This window comes from Toxotes jaculatrix, chromosome 16 (genome assembly GCF_017976425.1).
Source record: "Toxotes jaculatrix isolate fToxJac2 chromosome 16, fToxJac2.pri, whole genome shotgun sequence".
In the NCBI taxonomy this organism is placed as follows: Eukaryota; Metazoa; Chordata; class Actinopteri; family Toxotidae; genus Toxotes; species Toxotes jaculatrix.
This window is the reverse complement of record NC_054409.1, coordinates 14,240,260-14,257,078: the sequence shown is the minus strand read 5'-3', so window position 1 is coordinate 14,257,078 and position 16,819 is coordinate 14,240,260. Positions and strand designations below refer to the sequence as shown.

The window sequence follows — 16,819 nt, the reverse complement described above, 5'->3', positions numbered from 1 at the left end:
ATGTGTGCTGAGGGTTAGTTTAGTTGTTGGTTGTACAAATGTACTGTATTTATTTGAAACCATGCATGTCTACAAGCATATTTTTCGGCATATATACAACCATTGTTTCTTTCTAAATTGTGTGGTTAGCTTAATCTAATTTTACTATCTGTGAATATCAGTTTCCTGCAGAGTCAAAAGTTAATACAGTTTGTTCGTGAAAAAAAAACAAACTTTTTCTACTTGATCAAATCAGAAATTTCTAAACTTGAATCAGCTCTGATTTGATTGCAACACAACATTTATTTGCAGCACTCGGCAAAAAAACCCAGCTTGGCTTCCAGTTTGTTCAATATGAATGCAGTGTTTTGATTTTTGGTGGTTTTTATCCTTGATATTTGTTATATGCATATTCAAATGCTGACGCTGATGTTTCTGCATACAAAGATATAGATAACATTTAAAAGGTTGCCATGGAAACATGGCATTCCCAGCTTTTATACATGTAGTGTTCATGACACAATAGGTCATCAATGAAAAAATCAAATGAATATTTTAATACTAAAATTATGAAATTATCGGGGTGGCCATATAAGCAGGAACATGTGTGCATGTTCTCTGAAACAAAATAATGTGCAGGTAATGTTAAAAGTACACTGGTCTGCAGGGTGAGGATGATGCTCTCATTAAAACCCAAACTACTCTTTAACATATAATAACCATAAATTGTTTTTAGAAGATGATCTGTTATGGTATGAATGTCCCACATCCTGAACCACTTTAAAAAATGAAAGGAACATCAATAAATAAAATGAATCAAGTCCTTTACACAAAGGAAATCTATCACATTGTGCACCCTTCCTGAGTAATTCACATTACATAGAGAAAATGGACACACACACACACACACACACACACACTAGGATGCACACAGGTAATCACAAAATATTGGGCAAATATATTCATGCACCCACAACCAAAGACCTAAACATGTAACAAACCACAATCACAAGAAGTGACGAGACAGGAGAACATCAGGCTTAATTAAAAAAACACATTGAAAATATGGTTACTTCATATGTATTGATTTTATTCGCATTTTTGCCATTTGAAAAATCCTTTTAATAATTGTACCCAATTTTCTTTGCTTTGTGCCACACACGTTGTTTGGGAAAATAAAAGTGAATTATTGCTTCTCTAATTTATCCTCAGAAATGATCCAAAACCACAAAAATATCACATTCTATTTTATTGCAATTTAGTACACAAAACATTTATGATGCACAGTCTATCAAATAAACTTTTTGTTTCATTTCATTTTATGTTTTTTAACAAAACAAAACAAATTCAGAGGGAAAAAAGTGCTTTACAGGGATTTACCATCTCAATAAATACAAGGACATTGAGGTCTTATTGGATCCTGTTCTTCACACATTGGCCATGGCACTAAAATACAGATGCACACTCGCTACCCCTGCCAGTACACACACATACATACACACATACACACACACGCACGCACATCTTACTATGTACAACCCAGTCTGTTGTATATTGTCCATTTTGTACCAATACTCCATTTCCCTCCTTGTACGAAAGACACATGCACACAGAGGCTGAACAAACAACTTTAAAATCATAAATTAGTGACAATACACCTGTTTGGAAATATGAAAATATGTAACTTGTAACATGTCAGGTTTTTGTAGGAATGTGTAGTTTGACAAATATGCTCATCTCAGACTTCCCTCTGTTTCTGTGTCGAAATGTAACAGGATTGTGGGGACCTTCAAATCTGTTAGCTCCCGCTTCTAATGTTACAGCCATAATTTAATAATATGCAAGCCCAGACATTGTGCTTTGTGGTTTTCCTTCATGATAAGCAGTCAACGTGCTACAATAGATTTGTGATTTTCTACCAATGGGAGATTTAAAATTCTCATAATTTCTTCTACACAGTCAAAAAAATTAATAAAATAAAAAATAATAAACCAAATAAACCACAATCTTTGTTTAGTGATGAATTACAAGCTAGAATTTCACTGCTGTAAACAACTAGTTTCTTTTAATAATGGAAAAGATAAGGCACACAATATTTTAATTCTTTAACAAAAATCTAATTCTTCACCTCATTTCAGTGGAAAATTGACCAAAAATGTAGCTGGGAAGCTTCTGGTTTTTTTTTGAGATGTCATAAAGTCACTATGTCATTCCTACAGGAAATATTTCAACACTGAGCATATTTTGTTTATGTTTAGGTTTCCTTCATGGTTGCTTAGAGAGGAAAAGAGGGAGGAGTCTTACCTCTTATGTGGTCTACTGTGTGTGCCCAGCTCATGGGCCACAATGACAGTTCCCCCTTAAATTTTCCCCTCTTTGTTTATCTTCAATGTTCTGACAGCACTCGAGAGGCTTCAGTCCTGCTTCCTTGATCAGTTTCATCCCTTTAAAAGTCCCTCCACCTTCAAGTCAGAGAGGGTGGAGGAGTAGAGTGGAGGATGCTGTACACTTGAAGCAAAATGGGTCCTTTTGGTGGTGTAAAATATAGTCTATGAGTCCCTGCTAATAATAAATGCTTCATGATCATTTTGTGAGACTGGTTGCAGGTTGGATATTCCTGTCCTCAGAGAGAGAAAAAAACATAATGACGTTTGTCGGCTTTCTTCCATTTCTTTTTCTTTTTCCGAGTGGGCAGGGCTCCTGTTAGATTTGTCGTTTCTCCAAGCTGACTCCTGCTTGACCTCTGGGGTCAGGTTGGCAGACATCACTGATGGGAGATCAAGGGTTAGGGTCCAGAGGTTATGGGTCATAAGGGTCATAGTGGAACGCTAGCGGCTGAGGGGGAGCTGGGGCAGCGACATGGCCTGGTGAGGGAGACTCTGAGAGGTCAGCACAGAGAAGGGATGACCTGGAGAATAAAAACACAGCACATAAAAAGGAATCAAAAACAGCTCAATAAAGAAAACTCAGCTTTAGAAAAAGTAGCTAAAATGCATTAAGTAAAAAGCTGAAATCTTTATGCAGCTATTTACCACGCAACAGTAAAATACAACTCACTGTCAATGTACCCGTGAAGGGCCACCATGCGCGCACGCTCAGGACTTCCAAAGGGGGAGTAATGCAGCTCATCGGGCATGGACGAGGGTATCCTGGACTGGGGATGACCTTGAGGAGCCCCACTGTGCTGGGGCGTGTGCTTTTTGTGTCTTGCTCTGCAGTTTTGAAACCACACCTATGAAGATGCAATGTAACCAGACATCATGTAGCTATATTCGTTGATAGAATATGTTGATTTATTTTGAATATATGTTTTTGAAAATCATAAATGACAAACAAAACTCTCTCTCTCTCTCTCTCTCTCTCTCTCTCTCTCTCTCTCTCTCTATATATATATATATATATATATATATATATATATATATATATATATGTATATATGTATATATGTATATATATATGTGTGTATATATATATATATATATATATATATATATATATATATGTATATGTATATGTATATATATATATATATATATATATATATATATATATATATATATATATATATATATATATATATATATATATATATATATATGAATGTGCATACCAGAACATATTACTGGTATATATTGACAGTTAACATAATCTGATCTTTAATAATTATATCCATTGCATGGCTGGACCAAGTTGTAGGTGTAGTTGTGCATATTGCCTAACTTTTCTATTTCAGTACATTCAGCTACAACCAAATTACAGTACAAGTACATTCATTAGTACCAGAGGAGTGTGGATGTCTGCGTACTCACCTGAATAACTCTCCTGCTGAGGCCTGTCATGTCGGCTAGTTTCTGTAGCGTCTGGGCATCTGGATTGTTATCCTGGGCAAACTGAGCCTGCATGATCTGCATTTTTAGACAAAACATTAGCATCAAATCAAATGTGGCTGAAGTCTGTTTTTAAAAGAGAGCATGAAATACTGTATTTAAGGTTGATGTAGTGCCATTCAAATGACACTACAAAACAAGCTGCAAATTGTATCAGAAACACATTTGTTTTAGCCTGCGATTCATGCGATGCGTGTGTCTAACCTGTAGCTGCTCTGCAGTGAAAGATGTCCGTGCCCTTTTGGCCGGTTTGGGTTGACTGTCTTGTTCTGTTGGAACTGCTCCTTCTAACGTGATACCGTTGCCTGAAAGACATGTGAGATGCAAGTCAGATGTGTTGTATGATCATTTAAAGCAGCCACAGATGTCCTAGGAAACATATTTAAAACACGGGACTGAGACACTGTATCATAAAGGGACTTTTGTCTAATTTGGGGTTTGCTTTTGAGAGACAGAGCCTAGTCCCAAGCTCTTTTAACATCCTGTGGGCATCCTTTAGAACCACTGAGAAATCAGGAATAAACAGACCAAATACAATGGATATCCATGTCCTATATATAAGACATTATAGAATTTAATTATTTGATGATTATTTTTGGATGTGCTCACAAAATAATATGAAATGTTTTAAATGGGAGGAGGCTTTTTAGCAAATATCTGAACAACAACTTAGAGGAATTGCTGTGAATTTTGCCAAAACCACTACTCACCATTCTCAGCTGCTCGTTTGAGGTTCTCCACCATGGTGTCGTAGTGAATCCTACACAGGACCTTCTCCTCCACCAAGCCAAACTCCTCTCCCGTGGACAGCTGCCTCTTACACGAGTAGCATGCAAAACATGCCAAGTGGTATGCGTTTCCCCTTGCGCGGCGCACCCAGTCACTGGCGTATATCTGCCGCCCACAGCGGGCACACTTAGTACCAAACCTACTGTGAGGGAGAGAAAAAGAGAGGCAGCAGAGAGAAACAGAATGAGAATTTATTGGTATATAGATGGGGTAAAAGCGACTTTTAGGGAGAGAAAATTGCTGCAGATGATGATCTTTTACATCTTATCTCAGGGCCATTTCCAGATAGTTCACTCATAAAATTAAACTCATACAGACAACCTTTCCTTTGACAATTTTTTGAGAAAGCTGAAGTTAAAGTTGAGTGTTTTTAAACTTGAAGTTTTGGCAGAACTCAGAGGGTTTAAGGAGGAAACCTTGAGAGAGGATGTGGCCTTCAGAAAAGACTCCTGACTGTGGCTGCAAGCTGAGCCTTGAATGCAAACAAACCAACACCTGCAATTTCCTGGCTGATGCATGAAGACCCTGACATATACACATGCACGCACACAAACACGGACACGCACACACACACGGGGGAAGAAACCAACACACACGTCAGCCAGGGTGGTTTTACACACAGTGGAGGATGAAGAAAGACTTAGATGACATCACTCTAGATCGCCCCGCTGTAACTGATAGCAAGAGTGAGATCAGGCAGCATATAAACTTAAACCACCTGACTTACTGTTCTGGGTGGGTGGGGGGGTGTGGGGGGTTGAGGGGCACAGAGAGGGAGAAGATGAGAGATAAATGGCCAGAGAGTTACAGAAAGAGAGAGGCTAAGCAGGGAACGGGTTGGATATTAACGTGTTGGGTCAGCTTGAAACAAGATATTAATGTCTGACATGAACCTGGTCTGCTCATTTGAAATATTTGAATTGCTGTAAATGTGACTGAGGATAGAATGAGACAAATACAAGGGTGAAAGATTGGAACTAAAGGCTGCCACAGATTTAATTACACTAACATTCATGAAAATAAGTTTATCCTTAAAGATTAAGCCTGGTATTATTCTGTGTTTTTCTTTCTGTCAACCAATCTCATAAAAAGAACAAACCCAATAATGTGTTCCTCTCTCAATAGTTTTCGACTTCTCTCCCTGTCTGTGGCACTCAGCCCTTTTAATCCTACTCTAGGTGTAAATCTTTAAAAATAGGTCATAAATAGTTAATTCATTTTTTCTTACAAAAACAAGCTAAATCATTTTCTAAAATTGCACAGCACTGTAGTTTTGTTGGGTTTGTAGTCAAACGTAACTCAAACACGAGAAAATAATGCATACTTTCAGCTTTGGATGAATATACATTTGGTGCTCTATTAAGTATGGACAGCAGCAGGACAGTGTGAGTCGAACAGGCTCAAAATGAACTACTACCACTACTACTAGCAACTGAAATATTATACCAGTTTTCTGTTTTATCCAAAAATCAAAAGTGATCAAACTCCTCATTTAAAGAGCCCATACAGGGTTTAATGAGTATAAAATGCTTTCAGTTTGACATGGTTATGGTTAGGCTAAGAGCCATTGTTGGGGTCAGCAGCTGCCACTTCTGATGGAGGAGGCTTGGTTTGTAAGCAGTCTGACAAAGTGCTACCTCAGGGGTAAAACTGGGGGCAACAAGCATAAACAGGCACATTATATTTTATAACTGGTTTTATCTCGAATTGAAATCACTTTCATGAACAACCACTGACCCAGAAATCAAGAACTAATGGCTGACTCAATATTTATGTCAAATTTACTAATATGTGTAACTATTTCTTCTTTACACTGCCTTATTACAGCAGAGACGAAGAGAAAACTCCCACAACCACAGTCTCACAAACATGAGCTGAATTCGGAGAACAGTCAGTAGTTGAAAGCTATGAAGGAGATGAGAGCTGGTGAGGGCATGGATCAGGATGAGCAGAGTAGACAAGGAGAGAGGAGATAAGTGGCTGAGGCAGAGAGTTGTAGTGCTGAGGGAAATGGCAAAGTAAAGAGCGTTGATGGCAGGGAGAGAGCAGGATGACGGGGGTGCAGGAGAGCACGAGGGTTGCCAAGTGAGTGGGTTTGGCAGTGCATCAGTGGCCTCAAATCCACTCTATCTGGAATGAAAGCATAGTATAGCCCTGACATTTCACAAGCTCATACCCCTCCTTATGTATATAAGCTTGTTGGCCAGAGGTTTCATTTTCGTGTGTGTAGCATGGTAGAGAATATTTACAGGTCAGTATTAAATGCCTGCTGCCTCAACTGTTCAACTGACAGGGCTCGATAAACTATCTCAAATTAGTGTAACAATGTCCACATACAAACAGATCATCAAATTCAGTTAAACATTAGAGCAGTTAAACAAAAAGTCCTTGTGGTGACCTTGAAATAAAATTGGCCGGCATGGCACTTGCAGAGGGCTTAAGTTGTCACAGATATGTGCAAGTTAACCAAAAAAGCTCTCATAACCCAATAATGCTTCTCCGGAGACATAATGACTCCATGGCTTCCTGTACAGTTTGTATGTATCATTTCAGATTGTTAGGGAGAATTCCAGCCTGTTTCTACAGTAAAGAGGAAAATATTGTGGAACATTGTGGCTAATCTAGCATGACAGCTTGTCAGTTTCATGCTCCGAGACAGAACCCAGAAAAGCTGCAAATCATCCCTTGTTTTAACCCCCTCCGCCTCCGTCCTCATCTCTTCCTCAGGCCCCTCCCTCCCTCTACTGCGTCTTTTTTTTTTTTATCTCGTTCTGTCTTTGTACCAAAAACCTGGTGTTTATTTTGGTGCAACGTCAGTCTTCACGGCCCCTATATCAATCACAAGAGGGAAAATCTTACACCGCAAAACTCCCTTTTGCCCCAGACCTCTCCTATTTGCTCCCCTTCTTTCGTCTAATCTTTACATTTTTTTTGCACAGTAATTCACCTGCTGCTGAAAGAGGGGCTTGAGGAGGTACACGTTTTTTGGATTATTCCTGATGCGCTGTGAGAATACACTAATCTCTATTAGATTTGTCCTGAGAGAGTTCTTGTTAGACTGTGCGGTTTTAAGACACAAGGTTCACGTTAGGCCTACAGTATGGAAATCTAAGACGGGAAAGTGATCTAAATACTTTACAGACAACTTCTTTTAACAGATTTAACATATTATCAGGATTTAAAATATTAACCCTGGCTTATCACTCTTTCTCTTCTCTCTTCTTTGAGCTGGTAAAAATGCCCCGCAGTAACAGTGAATACAGGCAATTTTCTTTGCAATATCCATTCTGCTTTTCAAAACAAATAATCTCCTTAAATGCTTTAACTGAGCAGTCTTTATTTAAACGTGTAGCATATTGTGTGGCAGATGTCTTATTATAATTTTAATTTATTCAGTTCTTAATAAAACTTGCTCTCTCTCTGTACCGGTTGCTCAGCTTTGTTTCTATGGAGACCTAATCAGCTAACCAGAGGTAGAATAATTATTATTACATGAATAATTATTGTTACAATGCAGACACACACACACACACACACACCTAAAGAGGCACATACACATGCACACATCTCACCCGCAAAGTTCCCTACAAACATGGACTCTGGTTACAGTGTCAGTATCCGAGGGTGCCCCTGATTAGTGCAGCAGTGCAAGTTCCTGTGTGGCCTGCAGCTCATGGACAAGGATGAGTTTTTCTACACAGCGAGCCGAGGGAGGGGTGCAGGAAGGCGAGGAGGTGGGGGGGGGGGGTCAGGGGTAAGGCGGCTGATAAAGAAATGGATTGCGTGTGTGTGTATGTGTGTGAGTGTAAGCAAGCCCCTGAGGCCTGACATCGGTTTGAGAGGCACAGCGCAGGCTCTGTCCTGCGCCCCCTATCTCAAAATACACCCCCCCAACACACACACACATATATATGGAGGGAAACCCACTCTGATTTCCTGCTATTACGCCCCATTAAAGCAGCTGTCAGTCCAAAGCCAGATGATAGGCTGACACAGATGAGGAAATATCTCCAGAGGTTTGAAACCAGCCCAGAGGATCTGGACTCGTTCTGGTGTTTAGCCTAGTTTGAATCTGGCCTAAACCCAGATTACAGTTTATATTTACAGAAGTAACCATTGTACAGGCCCAGCCTTGCAGCAAAGCTTCACTGTTACTGCGAGACTTTTTAAATAATTTCTCATTTTCCAGAGTGACTTCCAAGGAAATCTAATCTAAACCTACAAATATTATTATGCAAATGAGGAATTTTGTCCACAGATTGTTACCATACAGAGCAGAAGATGCAGCACTTGAACTGCAAAATGTCAAATTATTTGACCCACAGAATATCCAGACTGTCAAATCTAATTTATTATCACTTTGCTTCTCATACCTGTACACTGCAGATAGTGTATAGTTGTTCCACTGCTTTGATGTATGTAACGTCAACTGTAGTTCATACCACTAATCAGAAAAGCAAAAATATATTTCACAAGAAGCAGCTAAGTGCATGGCTGTGCTGCCTTACAAAGGCAGAGAGCAGGAACTACTAAACCAGTGAAGCTGAAAAAAAAAGGATTTGAAGTTTAAAGGTGACTTTGTCAAACTGTGTAAAAGATATATAATTTGGAAAACCTTAATTTACACTACCAGTGTTGACAAACAAAATGTCTTCTCAGCCTTCTTGTCCATTTTGCCAAATTAATAAAGTAATCTGTTTAAATAAATAACTTCAACATATCTTAACCACACAAGTAGCAGAACCCTTTTAACTGGTGTTACCTTTTGTTCTCCATTGTGATACCATTTCAGTACTGCCTTGTTTATGTGGTATAACAGACATAGTTACTAAGAGCATCAAAATTGATTTTATAATCACACAGAACAGATAGGAAAGTGGGGGTAAATTAGCTTTAGCTAAGGCTCACTGTGGCTCACCAGTTAGCTTTAGTTAGCCAGACACAAGTCACAACAGTTTGGATTTGTTTTCTTGTCCCTGCAAATTTTACATGTTGTTTTCTTTAGAAAATTGCACATTTTTATGACATAATAATTTATATATTGTAAAACTTTTGTCAGGCAAATTCTGGTCTTGACTCAATTTTGATCATAAACTTCTGTATGAATTTGTGTAATTTGTACAGTGTCTTATCCAGTAATTATTTGGAAATGAATGGTTAAACTTCAAATCCTTATTCAAATGAATAAACATTATATAGTGTTAATACATTTTATGCCTCCATATTCAGACATGCTTTTCAATCGCAATTACTGAATTTAATTTAACTGGAATTTATATTTCCCTGATGAGAATGTAATACGTGACTGCTACATCCGTACCACACATTACCATTTTTGGAGATTTAATGCTCTGCATGTTAAATTATGGCTCACAGTGCAAAGAGCAGTGTTGAGGGCGAGATGGGTGAATGATGAAGGGTCTTTTAAATGGAGACGGGTCAGGTAAAATATTGTTATGATGTGGCAGAGCAAAAACAAAAATCTACATTTTGTGGAAAAAAATAGCAAAATGATTGGCAGCTGCTAAACGAGCATAAATAAACAGAGATCTCAGTGCATGTTTTTGTGTGTGTGGCTGTGTGTGTACAGTCTTTTGAGCTGTAAAAGGAGGCAATGTGTACTGTGTATTCTTGCTAATACGTGTATGTAAACGTTTCGTATTCATGTTTTCATATTTATGTGTGTATCCATGTTTAAGTGTGCACATACCTGTTTTAGTGTGTGTGTTTTTAGTTTGGATAGGAGTCACATTCAGATCAGAAACATGCTGACCAGGCACTCGGGACATCTAATTGCTGGTCTGGAGGCCTGAGGGTCTGAGGTGGAGGACGACTAATTGCTGGTGATTATAAACCTCAGAGCAGTGGCCTGGTGTCAGGTTTCGATCAGACAAATACTAAAGCTCACTCATGGTTAAAAGCATATGCATATGCACACACACACACAGTGATAAGCACAAATGGGCATGTGTGTCCATACAATATACACACCAGCTCCAGGCTACTGAACAGATTTTTTAAAATGCTGTTGCTGGTGTGTGAACCCCATTTAACCTCAGATACCACACACACACACTCTCACAGACATATATACACTTGCATATTTTCAATGCAGACTCAGACGCACACAAACTGAAACCACACACGATCCAAAAAGAAAAAAGAAAAAGAAACCAAGACTTATTCCTCCTCTGCTGAAAATACAAGAACTGTATATGTCTAATATAAGTGATGGTAAACTCATCTTTAAAATAGAGCAGTTCAACATAGTCTCTCTCTCTCTCTCTCTCTCTCTCTCTCTCTCTCTCTCTCTCTCTCTCTCTCTCTCTCTTTCTCTCTCTCGGGGGCCATAACTGTAACACAAACACACACACACTGTGAGCTTCCCTATGTGTGTGTTTGGTGCATCTGTAGCACTATCTCTGGATCTTGAATCCAAAGATGGATCTCTGTCCACCTTTCTGTCTCTAGCTTGCATGGAAAAAAAGTATGTTGACCAAAATGCTTACAGTACATTTAAAGTAAGTCTGATAGTTTTTTTTTCCCCATCAGCCTGTGTCATGAATGAATGAATAACATATTATTATAAATTATAGAATTATAGCCAATCATAATAATTTGAGGAGAGATCTTGGTGGTGTAGGAATCTAATAGAAAAGAATAGAGATAAGAGATAAGACATTTCTCTCTATGTTGTATGAGTTTTCGTTGCACTTAACGCCTTCTTTCCCTAAGTGAAACGACTGAGATAGACACACTCAAACTGGCATTTCCGGTGATATCCGTTTGTTTCACGCTTCCCTCTGGAGGTGTTCAAACAGAGCAGCTACTGCACGCTTCGTGGCACGTGCGTGTGTGTGAGAGCGTGAGCGTCTACCACCGTTTCCCTAGCGCACAAATATTGGAAAATGTGTCATGTAGTGGCCAAATCAAAATAGGTCCAGCTCCAGAGTCTGTCTGATCTGACACGGTCCACGGGAAATTCGTCAGTAAAATAATCTGATGTGATTTTAATGCGCCGATTAAAATCTGATCTGATCCGAGCAGATGTTGGTGAAAACTTGGTCAAAATAATCTTCCTCAAATTTTGGCCATAACCTCACCGAACCTCCAAAATTTACTATATTACAGTAAAAGTTTTTCAACATATTTTCCCCAGACTACTCCAAATATGTCTTAGCCTAGACATTCATTGTGTGTGTGTGTGTGTGTGTGTGTTTTACCTAGCCATAACAACACTGTGGATCTTTCAGCTATTCGCTGTAGGTAAAGACTTTTATTTTGTTACAGACTTTCAGTTTTTTGAAAAGGCCTTTCAAGAACACATGAGGCAACCCGCATCCATCTCAAAGCTTAAGACCCTGTGCGTGTGTGTGTGTGTGTGTGTGTGTGTGTGTGTGTGTGTGTGTGTGTGTGTGTGTGTGTGTGTGTGTGTGTGTGTGTGGAGAGGGGGGTTGTCCTGTGTTAGCAGGAGTGGACGTGGTATTTTGAAAACACGGTCATAAACTTACCCTACCTGAAATAATCCATTTTACAGAAGATCTCTTTGTTTTTGATGTAGCAGCTGCTGTGCTGACGTAGCGACGTCCTGCACACGGAGCACTCCAGACAGCGCACGTGCCAGATCAGGTTGTTCACCTGCGAAGAGACAGCGAGCGTGTCAAACACACACCGATAATAAATCGCTGCATGAAGGCCGTACAGTGGCGACCGTGCCTCTGCCGTTCAGTAATGGGCTTATCTTCAATTTCCGAGTGGGGTCAACACAATTCAACTAATTTATATTGACGTAACAATATTTTAAAGTATTATTACTTAGAAAATATAAGCAAAACATTTTACATTGATCCTCAATATTGAGTTAACAGTTTTTTATATGGATACTATCATTTATCTACCACGGTATAATTTTAATATTCACAGGTTAGGGGCTTTTTAGTGTGTCTGTGGTGCCTAACTGGTTTTATATTGAGATCTTTTTTGATATAGCAATGCACACTAACACTGTATTTCTGTAACATCTTAAAGGGATCTTTGATTTTGCTTTAAAAGTATTTCTATCTGATTGTGTTATTACTGTACGATTACTGTAGTTCATTTTTCGTAATGACTAATATTGCTGTTGAAATGCATGTGTTGCTATTATACTATGTTATTGTTTTATTGAGAAATACCGATCCCTATCCGAAGTATTTTACTTAGGCCTTAATCAATATTTTATAACCAATTATTTTAGCAAAATGAAAAAATTAATAGTAATCATAATTGTTAGGCGTAGAAAACAAGTCACCAGCCTATAAAATGACAATGAAAATCATTTGGAACTTTATAGAAAAAACATCTTGCTGTTCATTTTTGAAAAACACTTATCCTAATAATAAAAAATTAACATTATACTAATTATATACGGCGAGAATTCACGAGGGCTGTCTTGTAAAATAAACATTTAGAAAAGGTCTCGATAGTGTAAACAAAATCACGTCACACTTGTGTGCTCTACCTTTTTTTTTTTTTTTTTGAAGCTTATGGCCATTATGCAGCTCAGTGCTTATGAATGCATGCATCTTTGATTCTAAAAATTCTGACAGTTTTTCTACCAAAGCATAGGCCTCATTTATTTTAACCATTTCAGGATTTTTCCCATTAGAAGGACTTCATTTACTTACGTGAAAACAGGGCTAATTATTTTACAGTTAATGTAGATAAAAATAAATAAGTAAAGCAGTTATCAGTTTGTTTATTTATAGTTTAAAATTAGTTACCAAAATATTTTCCCTTTTTTCAGTTTATAAAAAAGATTGAAATAACGGATAATATAGTTGCAGATAGTCTCCTATAAACAACAAAAAATAAATAGTTTTCAGTGTTATTCATTTAATCTTGAAAATGTTTTATAGCAATTTTTTATCCTAAAATTAAATATTTTAATAAAATTACTATCACGGTATTTCTTGACTTAAAAACATTACCCTTGCGTTATCCGTCTTGCAGACTGAGACCAAAACAGGGTCAGATAATGGACTAATGATCTTCACATTTCCTGACAAACACACCTACTTGCGCGCGAGTAAAGATTGTTTGAGGTTGGAAGCACGCGAGCGCACGCGACAAGACAGGGCATACAGACTGCGAGGCTGTAAAACAGAAAAAACCAAAACATCCCTGTTGTGTCTGCGGTCTCCCAGATCCGTCTGTCGCTTTAACTTTGTTTCCTAAAAATTTTACGGTGGAGATAACATCGATTAAATTTTGAACCAGGCACTCGAAGGGTTTCTGTACTTTTGTTCGTGTTTCAGCTATAAAATAAATGTAACATTAGTCCTAACTGAATTATGAACTCGTTTCACATAGGTTTTTGATATTAATATTGCCATAAGAATTTCTTTCTTTTTCAGTTTTGTAGTTTTAATTGCGGTAATTGTTTCTTTATTCTCATGATAGAACAGTAAGAACACCTTACGTTTTCCAGGCTTTCTGTTCATTCCTGTACATCATAGTAAAAACACAGCGGGCCTGAACAAACCAAAGCAGTACCAGGGTCAACATGGCACCCTGCTTCCCTCACTCCTGCTTGTCTTGGGCCTAGACAAGCTGTTTGCTGTCTGACTATATGAATACCGACGTAAAACAAAGGAGTAAACAAATAAACTTCAGAACAAAATAATTTCTTGCCTGACCAGAGCAGCAGTTTCAGTCTGCTTTATGTGAAGGTTACGATCGGCCTCTCACCTTCAGCAAATATCTGTCCAGGATCTCCAGACCGCAGCTGGCGCACATGTTCTTCCCAGTGGACGGCACCGAGCTGGTGGTGGAGGTCGGCGAGCACACCGACGGGGTGGACGGAGTGCTCGGGGACGAGCGAGTGTCCTCACGCTCCATGTTGGACAGCTGGGATTCTCCGTCCGAGTGAGACTGCAAGAGGGCATCAGCACAGCTCAGTAAGACACAGTCTAATCCTCATCCCCACAGTGCCAGTGAGCAGATGTCGCCATTTTCGTGATGTAGTCTATAGCAGTGCGCTCATAATTCACAAATTTAAAATGGTATGTGCATGAATCCTAACCATAGTTCCACGTCATAGATGCGCAGCGGTCAAAAACGGGTTTCTACTGCGCGCAATAGGCGCACTGAAAGATCCATAACATTTCAAAGCATAAATAGGCAGTAAAGCTCTCACCATTGGCGCGTGTTTAGAGTCCACACTGCAGCGCGAGGCTCCCGGTGTACTCTGATGCTCCGTAGAGATCACCTACAAGACAACGTTCAGTAAACGGCAAGTCTTCATCGCTTCTCCCGTCTCATCTTCAACTGAGAAATCCTCGGGAGACATTTGCAGACAGCTCTTCAGGAGCTACTCCTATATAAAGAAGTCCTGACAATAAAGCCCGCTTTAAACTGTTAAAAGGGCCCCCGCAACAAAAGGCACATTTTAATGAAGCTATTTCAATTTGGATTGATTTTTCCCTGCCCTTAACCCATGCCTCTCAGAATAATAGTATTTTCTTCGCAATCCAGGACACGAGAGTGGAGGGGGGAAAAAACTACCTGTAATTACAAATAGCTTGAAACGCAGTGGATAAGAGGGACCCGGAGTGTCAATTTCAACTGTCAATCAGAAAAAGGCAACGGGTCACCCAAAGAATTGCAAATTTGATTTTTAATGGCTGTAATTAAAATCTAATTCTCCTCAGGCGAATTGGCAGCGCTCGAGAGGCTCGCGGACCGCAAATCACGCTATTCATAACAGAGAGGCGCGTGCCTCTTCACAGCGGCTGGCGCGTGCAGCTGATCTCAGTACACAAGCGGTGATTCTTGTGACATCACAGAGAGACAAAACAAAACTCACACACGGTGCAGCGGGGCTGCAAATACACTGCAACAAGCGGATCGGCTCAAGAAAGAAGAGACAATAAATCGAAGTGATTCACATTCAGGCCACTTTGGATATTGCGTCGTTATAGCCTCCCACAAATCACTAGTACGTATCACACACATGAAAAGATAATTCAGTCCTAACTGAACAGCAAAGGCCCAAGCAGTGCATAAATACTTTGCGTCCCCAGTTGGAACATTTTACGCACGGCGGTGCTGCATAAGACGGCTGCTTCCAAAGTGTTACTACCTGCTTCGTTGGAATTCCGTCGGACAGAATCTTATTTCCCTCTGAGAGAGGGGACAAAACTTCATTTTTCCAGTACATGAACCCCTGGAGTCTCACAGCGTACAGTGTCTCCAAACCCGGTGCGTGGAATCAGGGGAAGAGTCGGCGATGGGCGTCAGAACTTGTACCATCCGTATCATGCATGGATTCTGGTGTAACTGACGCACAGTTGTGTTTTTTTTTTTTTGTTAACGCAAAAAAAAAGATTAAATAAAAAAATAAAATGTCTGTATTTGAGACACACCGCTGTGCGCGACGGTTTGACTGCCCCTCACACAGCACTACAAAAGTTCTGAAGCTATGCAGAGACGAGGAGTTGCTTGCTGCTCCTCAGAGAGCCTTATTTAGAACAGAAAGATTTCTTCCTTTCCCCGTGTCCCCCTCTCTCCCCTGTTGGAAAGGAGTCTGACTACAGGAAGTGAATCAAATTGAGGGGTTGGCAGCTTTTACTCCGAGGCTTCATAGGTGCAGGGGAGACGGCAGGGCTGCAAAGACGACGAGAGCGCAACAGAAAGCGAACCAGAGTGTCTCTGTAGAGCGGTAGTGAAAGTTTGTGTGGCTCTCTGGCCTGCCTTACAGTTAAAGAAGGGGGAGGGCGAGGAAAGAGTTTCATATGCGTGAGAAGGGTGGACACAGTTTGGAACAGTTTGGACAGAAACTCCCTCAAACTCTGCCGATGTATGTTTGAGATCTCAGGCATGTATAGCGGCTGCAGGAGGAAAGAAAATACCCAATTATAGCTGGTTATATAATTTCCATTTATTTGCTACTAGAAATATACAACCGGTGCTGACTGTATAGGTAGAAACGCTCTAATTAACGTTCATACTCGCGCACATAAATATACCTGTCTCTCTTATAGACCATCTCAATACAAAGAGTTGGATTTACTCTATATTCAAGGCCAGCAGTATCTACGCTGGAAGAAAAAAATAAAGATGATTCAAGATGCAAAAGAAAATGACCACGAAAGATTGATTCAAATTCCACAGTGTAAAGAATT

The 16,819-nt window shown here is 39.5% G+C and overlaps 1 protein-coding gene across 4 annotated transcripts; it reads right to left on the bottom strand.

Annotated features, from left to right (window-relative positions):
* Nucleotides 1–56: 56 nt before the first annotated feature.
* Nucleotides 57–16,353, bottom strand: lhx6a (LIM homeobox 6a). Of its 4 annotated transcripts, none has more exons than XR_005895457.1 (9): nucleotides 15,778–16,353; nucleotides 14,833–14,904; nucleotides 14,385–14,567; nucleotides 12,172–12,293; nucleotides 4,577–4,797; nucleotides 4,071–4,171; nucleotides 3,789–3,884; nucleotides 3,037–3,191; nucleotides 57–2,887 (listed from the first exon to the last, which is right to left on the bottom strand). XR_005895457.1 is itself a non-coding variant. In XM_041058768.1 (9 exons), the coding sequence occupies exons 1-9, from the start codon at nucleotides 15,853–15,855 to the stop codon at nucleotides 2,808–2,810; spliced, it is 1,128 nt and encodes a 375-aa protein (XP_040914702.1). In that variant the 5' UTR covers nucleotides 15,856–16,353; the 3' UTR covers nucleotides 57–2,807. The 4 variants fall into 4 exon arrangements, 3 of the variants coding, with proteins under 3 accessions (XP_040914702.1, XP_040914703.1, XP_040914704.1); XM_041058768.1 differs by having other exon boundaries at nucleotides 3,037–3,211; XM_041058769.1 differs by having other exon boundaries at nucleotides 3,037–3,211; nucleotides 4,577–4,794.
* Between the last annotated feature and the right edge of the window lie 466 nt (nucleotides 16,354–16,819).

What these genes read in the sequence shown, in the direction of transcription:
- lhx6a (XM_041058768.1), bottom strand. Translation starts at nt 15,855, where the DNA reads ATGTACTGGAAAAATGAAGTTTTGTCCCCTCTCTCAGAGGGAAATAAG. An exon ending in ACGGAATTCCAACGAAGCAG is followed by an intron (nt 14,905 to 15,777) that starts GTAGTAACACTT and finishes GTTGTCTTGTAG; the next exon opens with GTGATCTCTACGGAGCATCA. An exon ending in TGGACAGATATTTGCTGAAG is followed by an intron (nt 12,294 to 14,384) that starts GTGAGAGGCCGA and finishes GTCTCTTCGCAG; the next exon opens with GTGAACAACCTGATCTGGCA.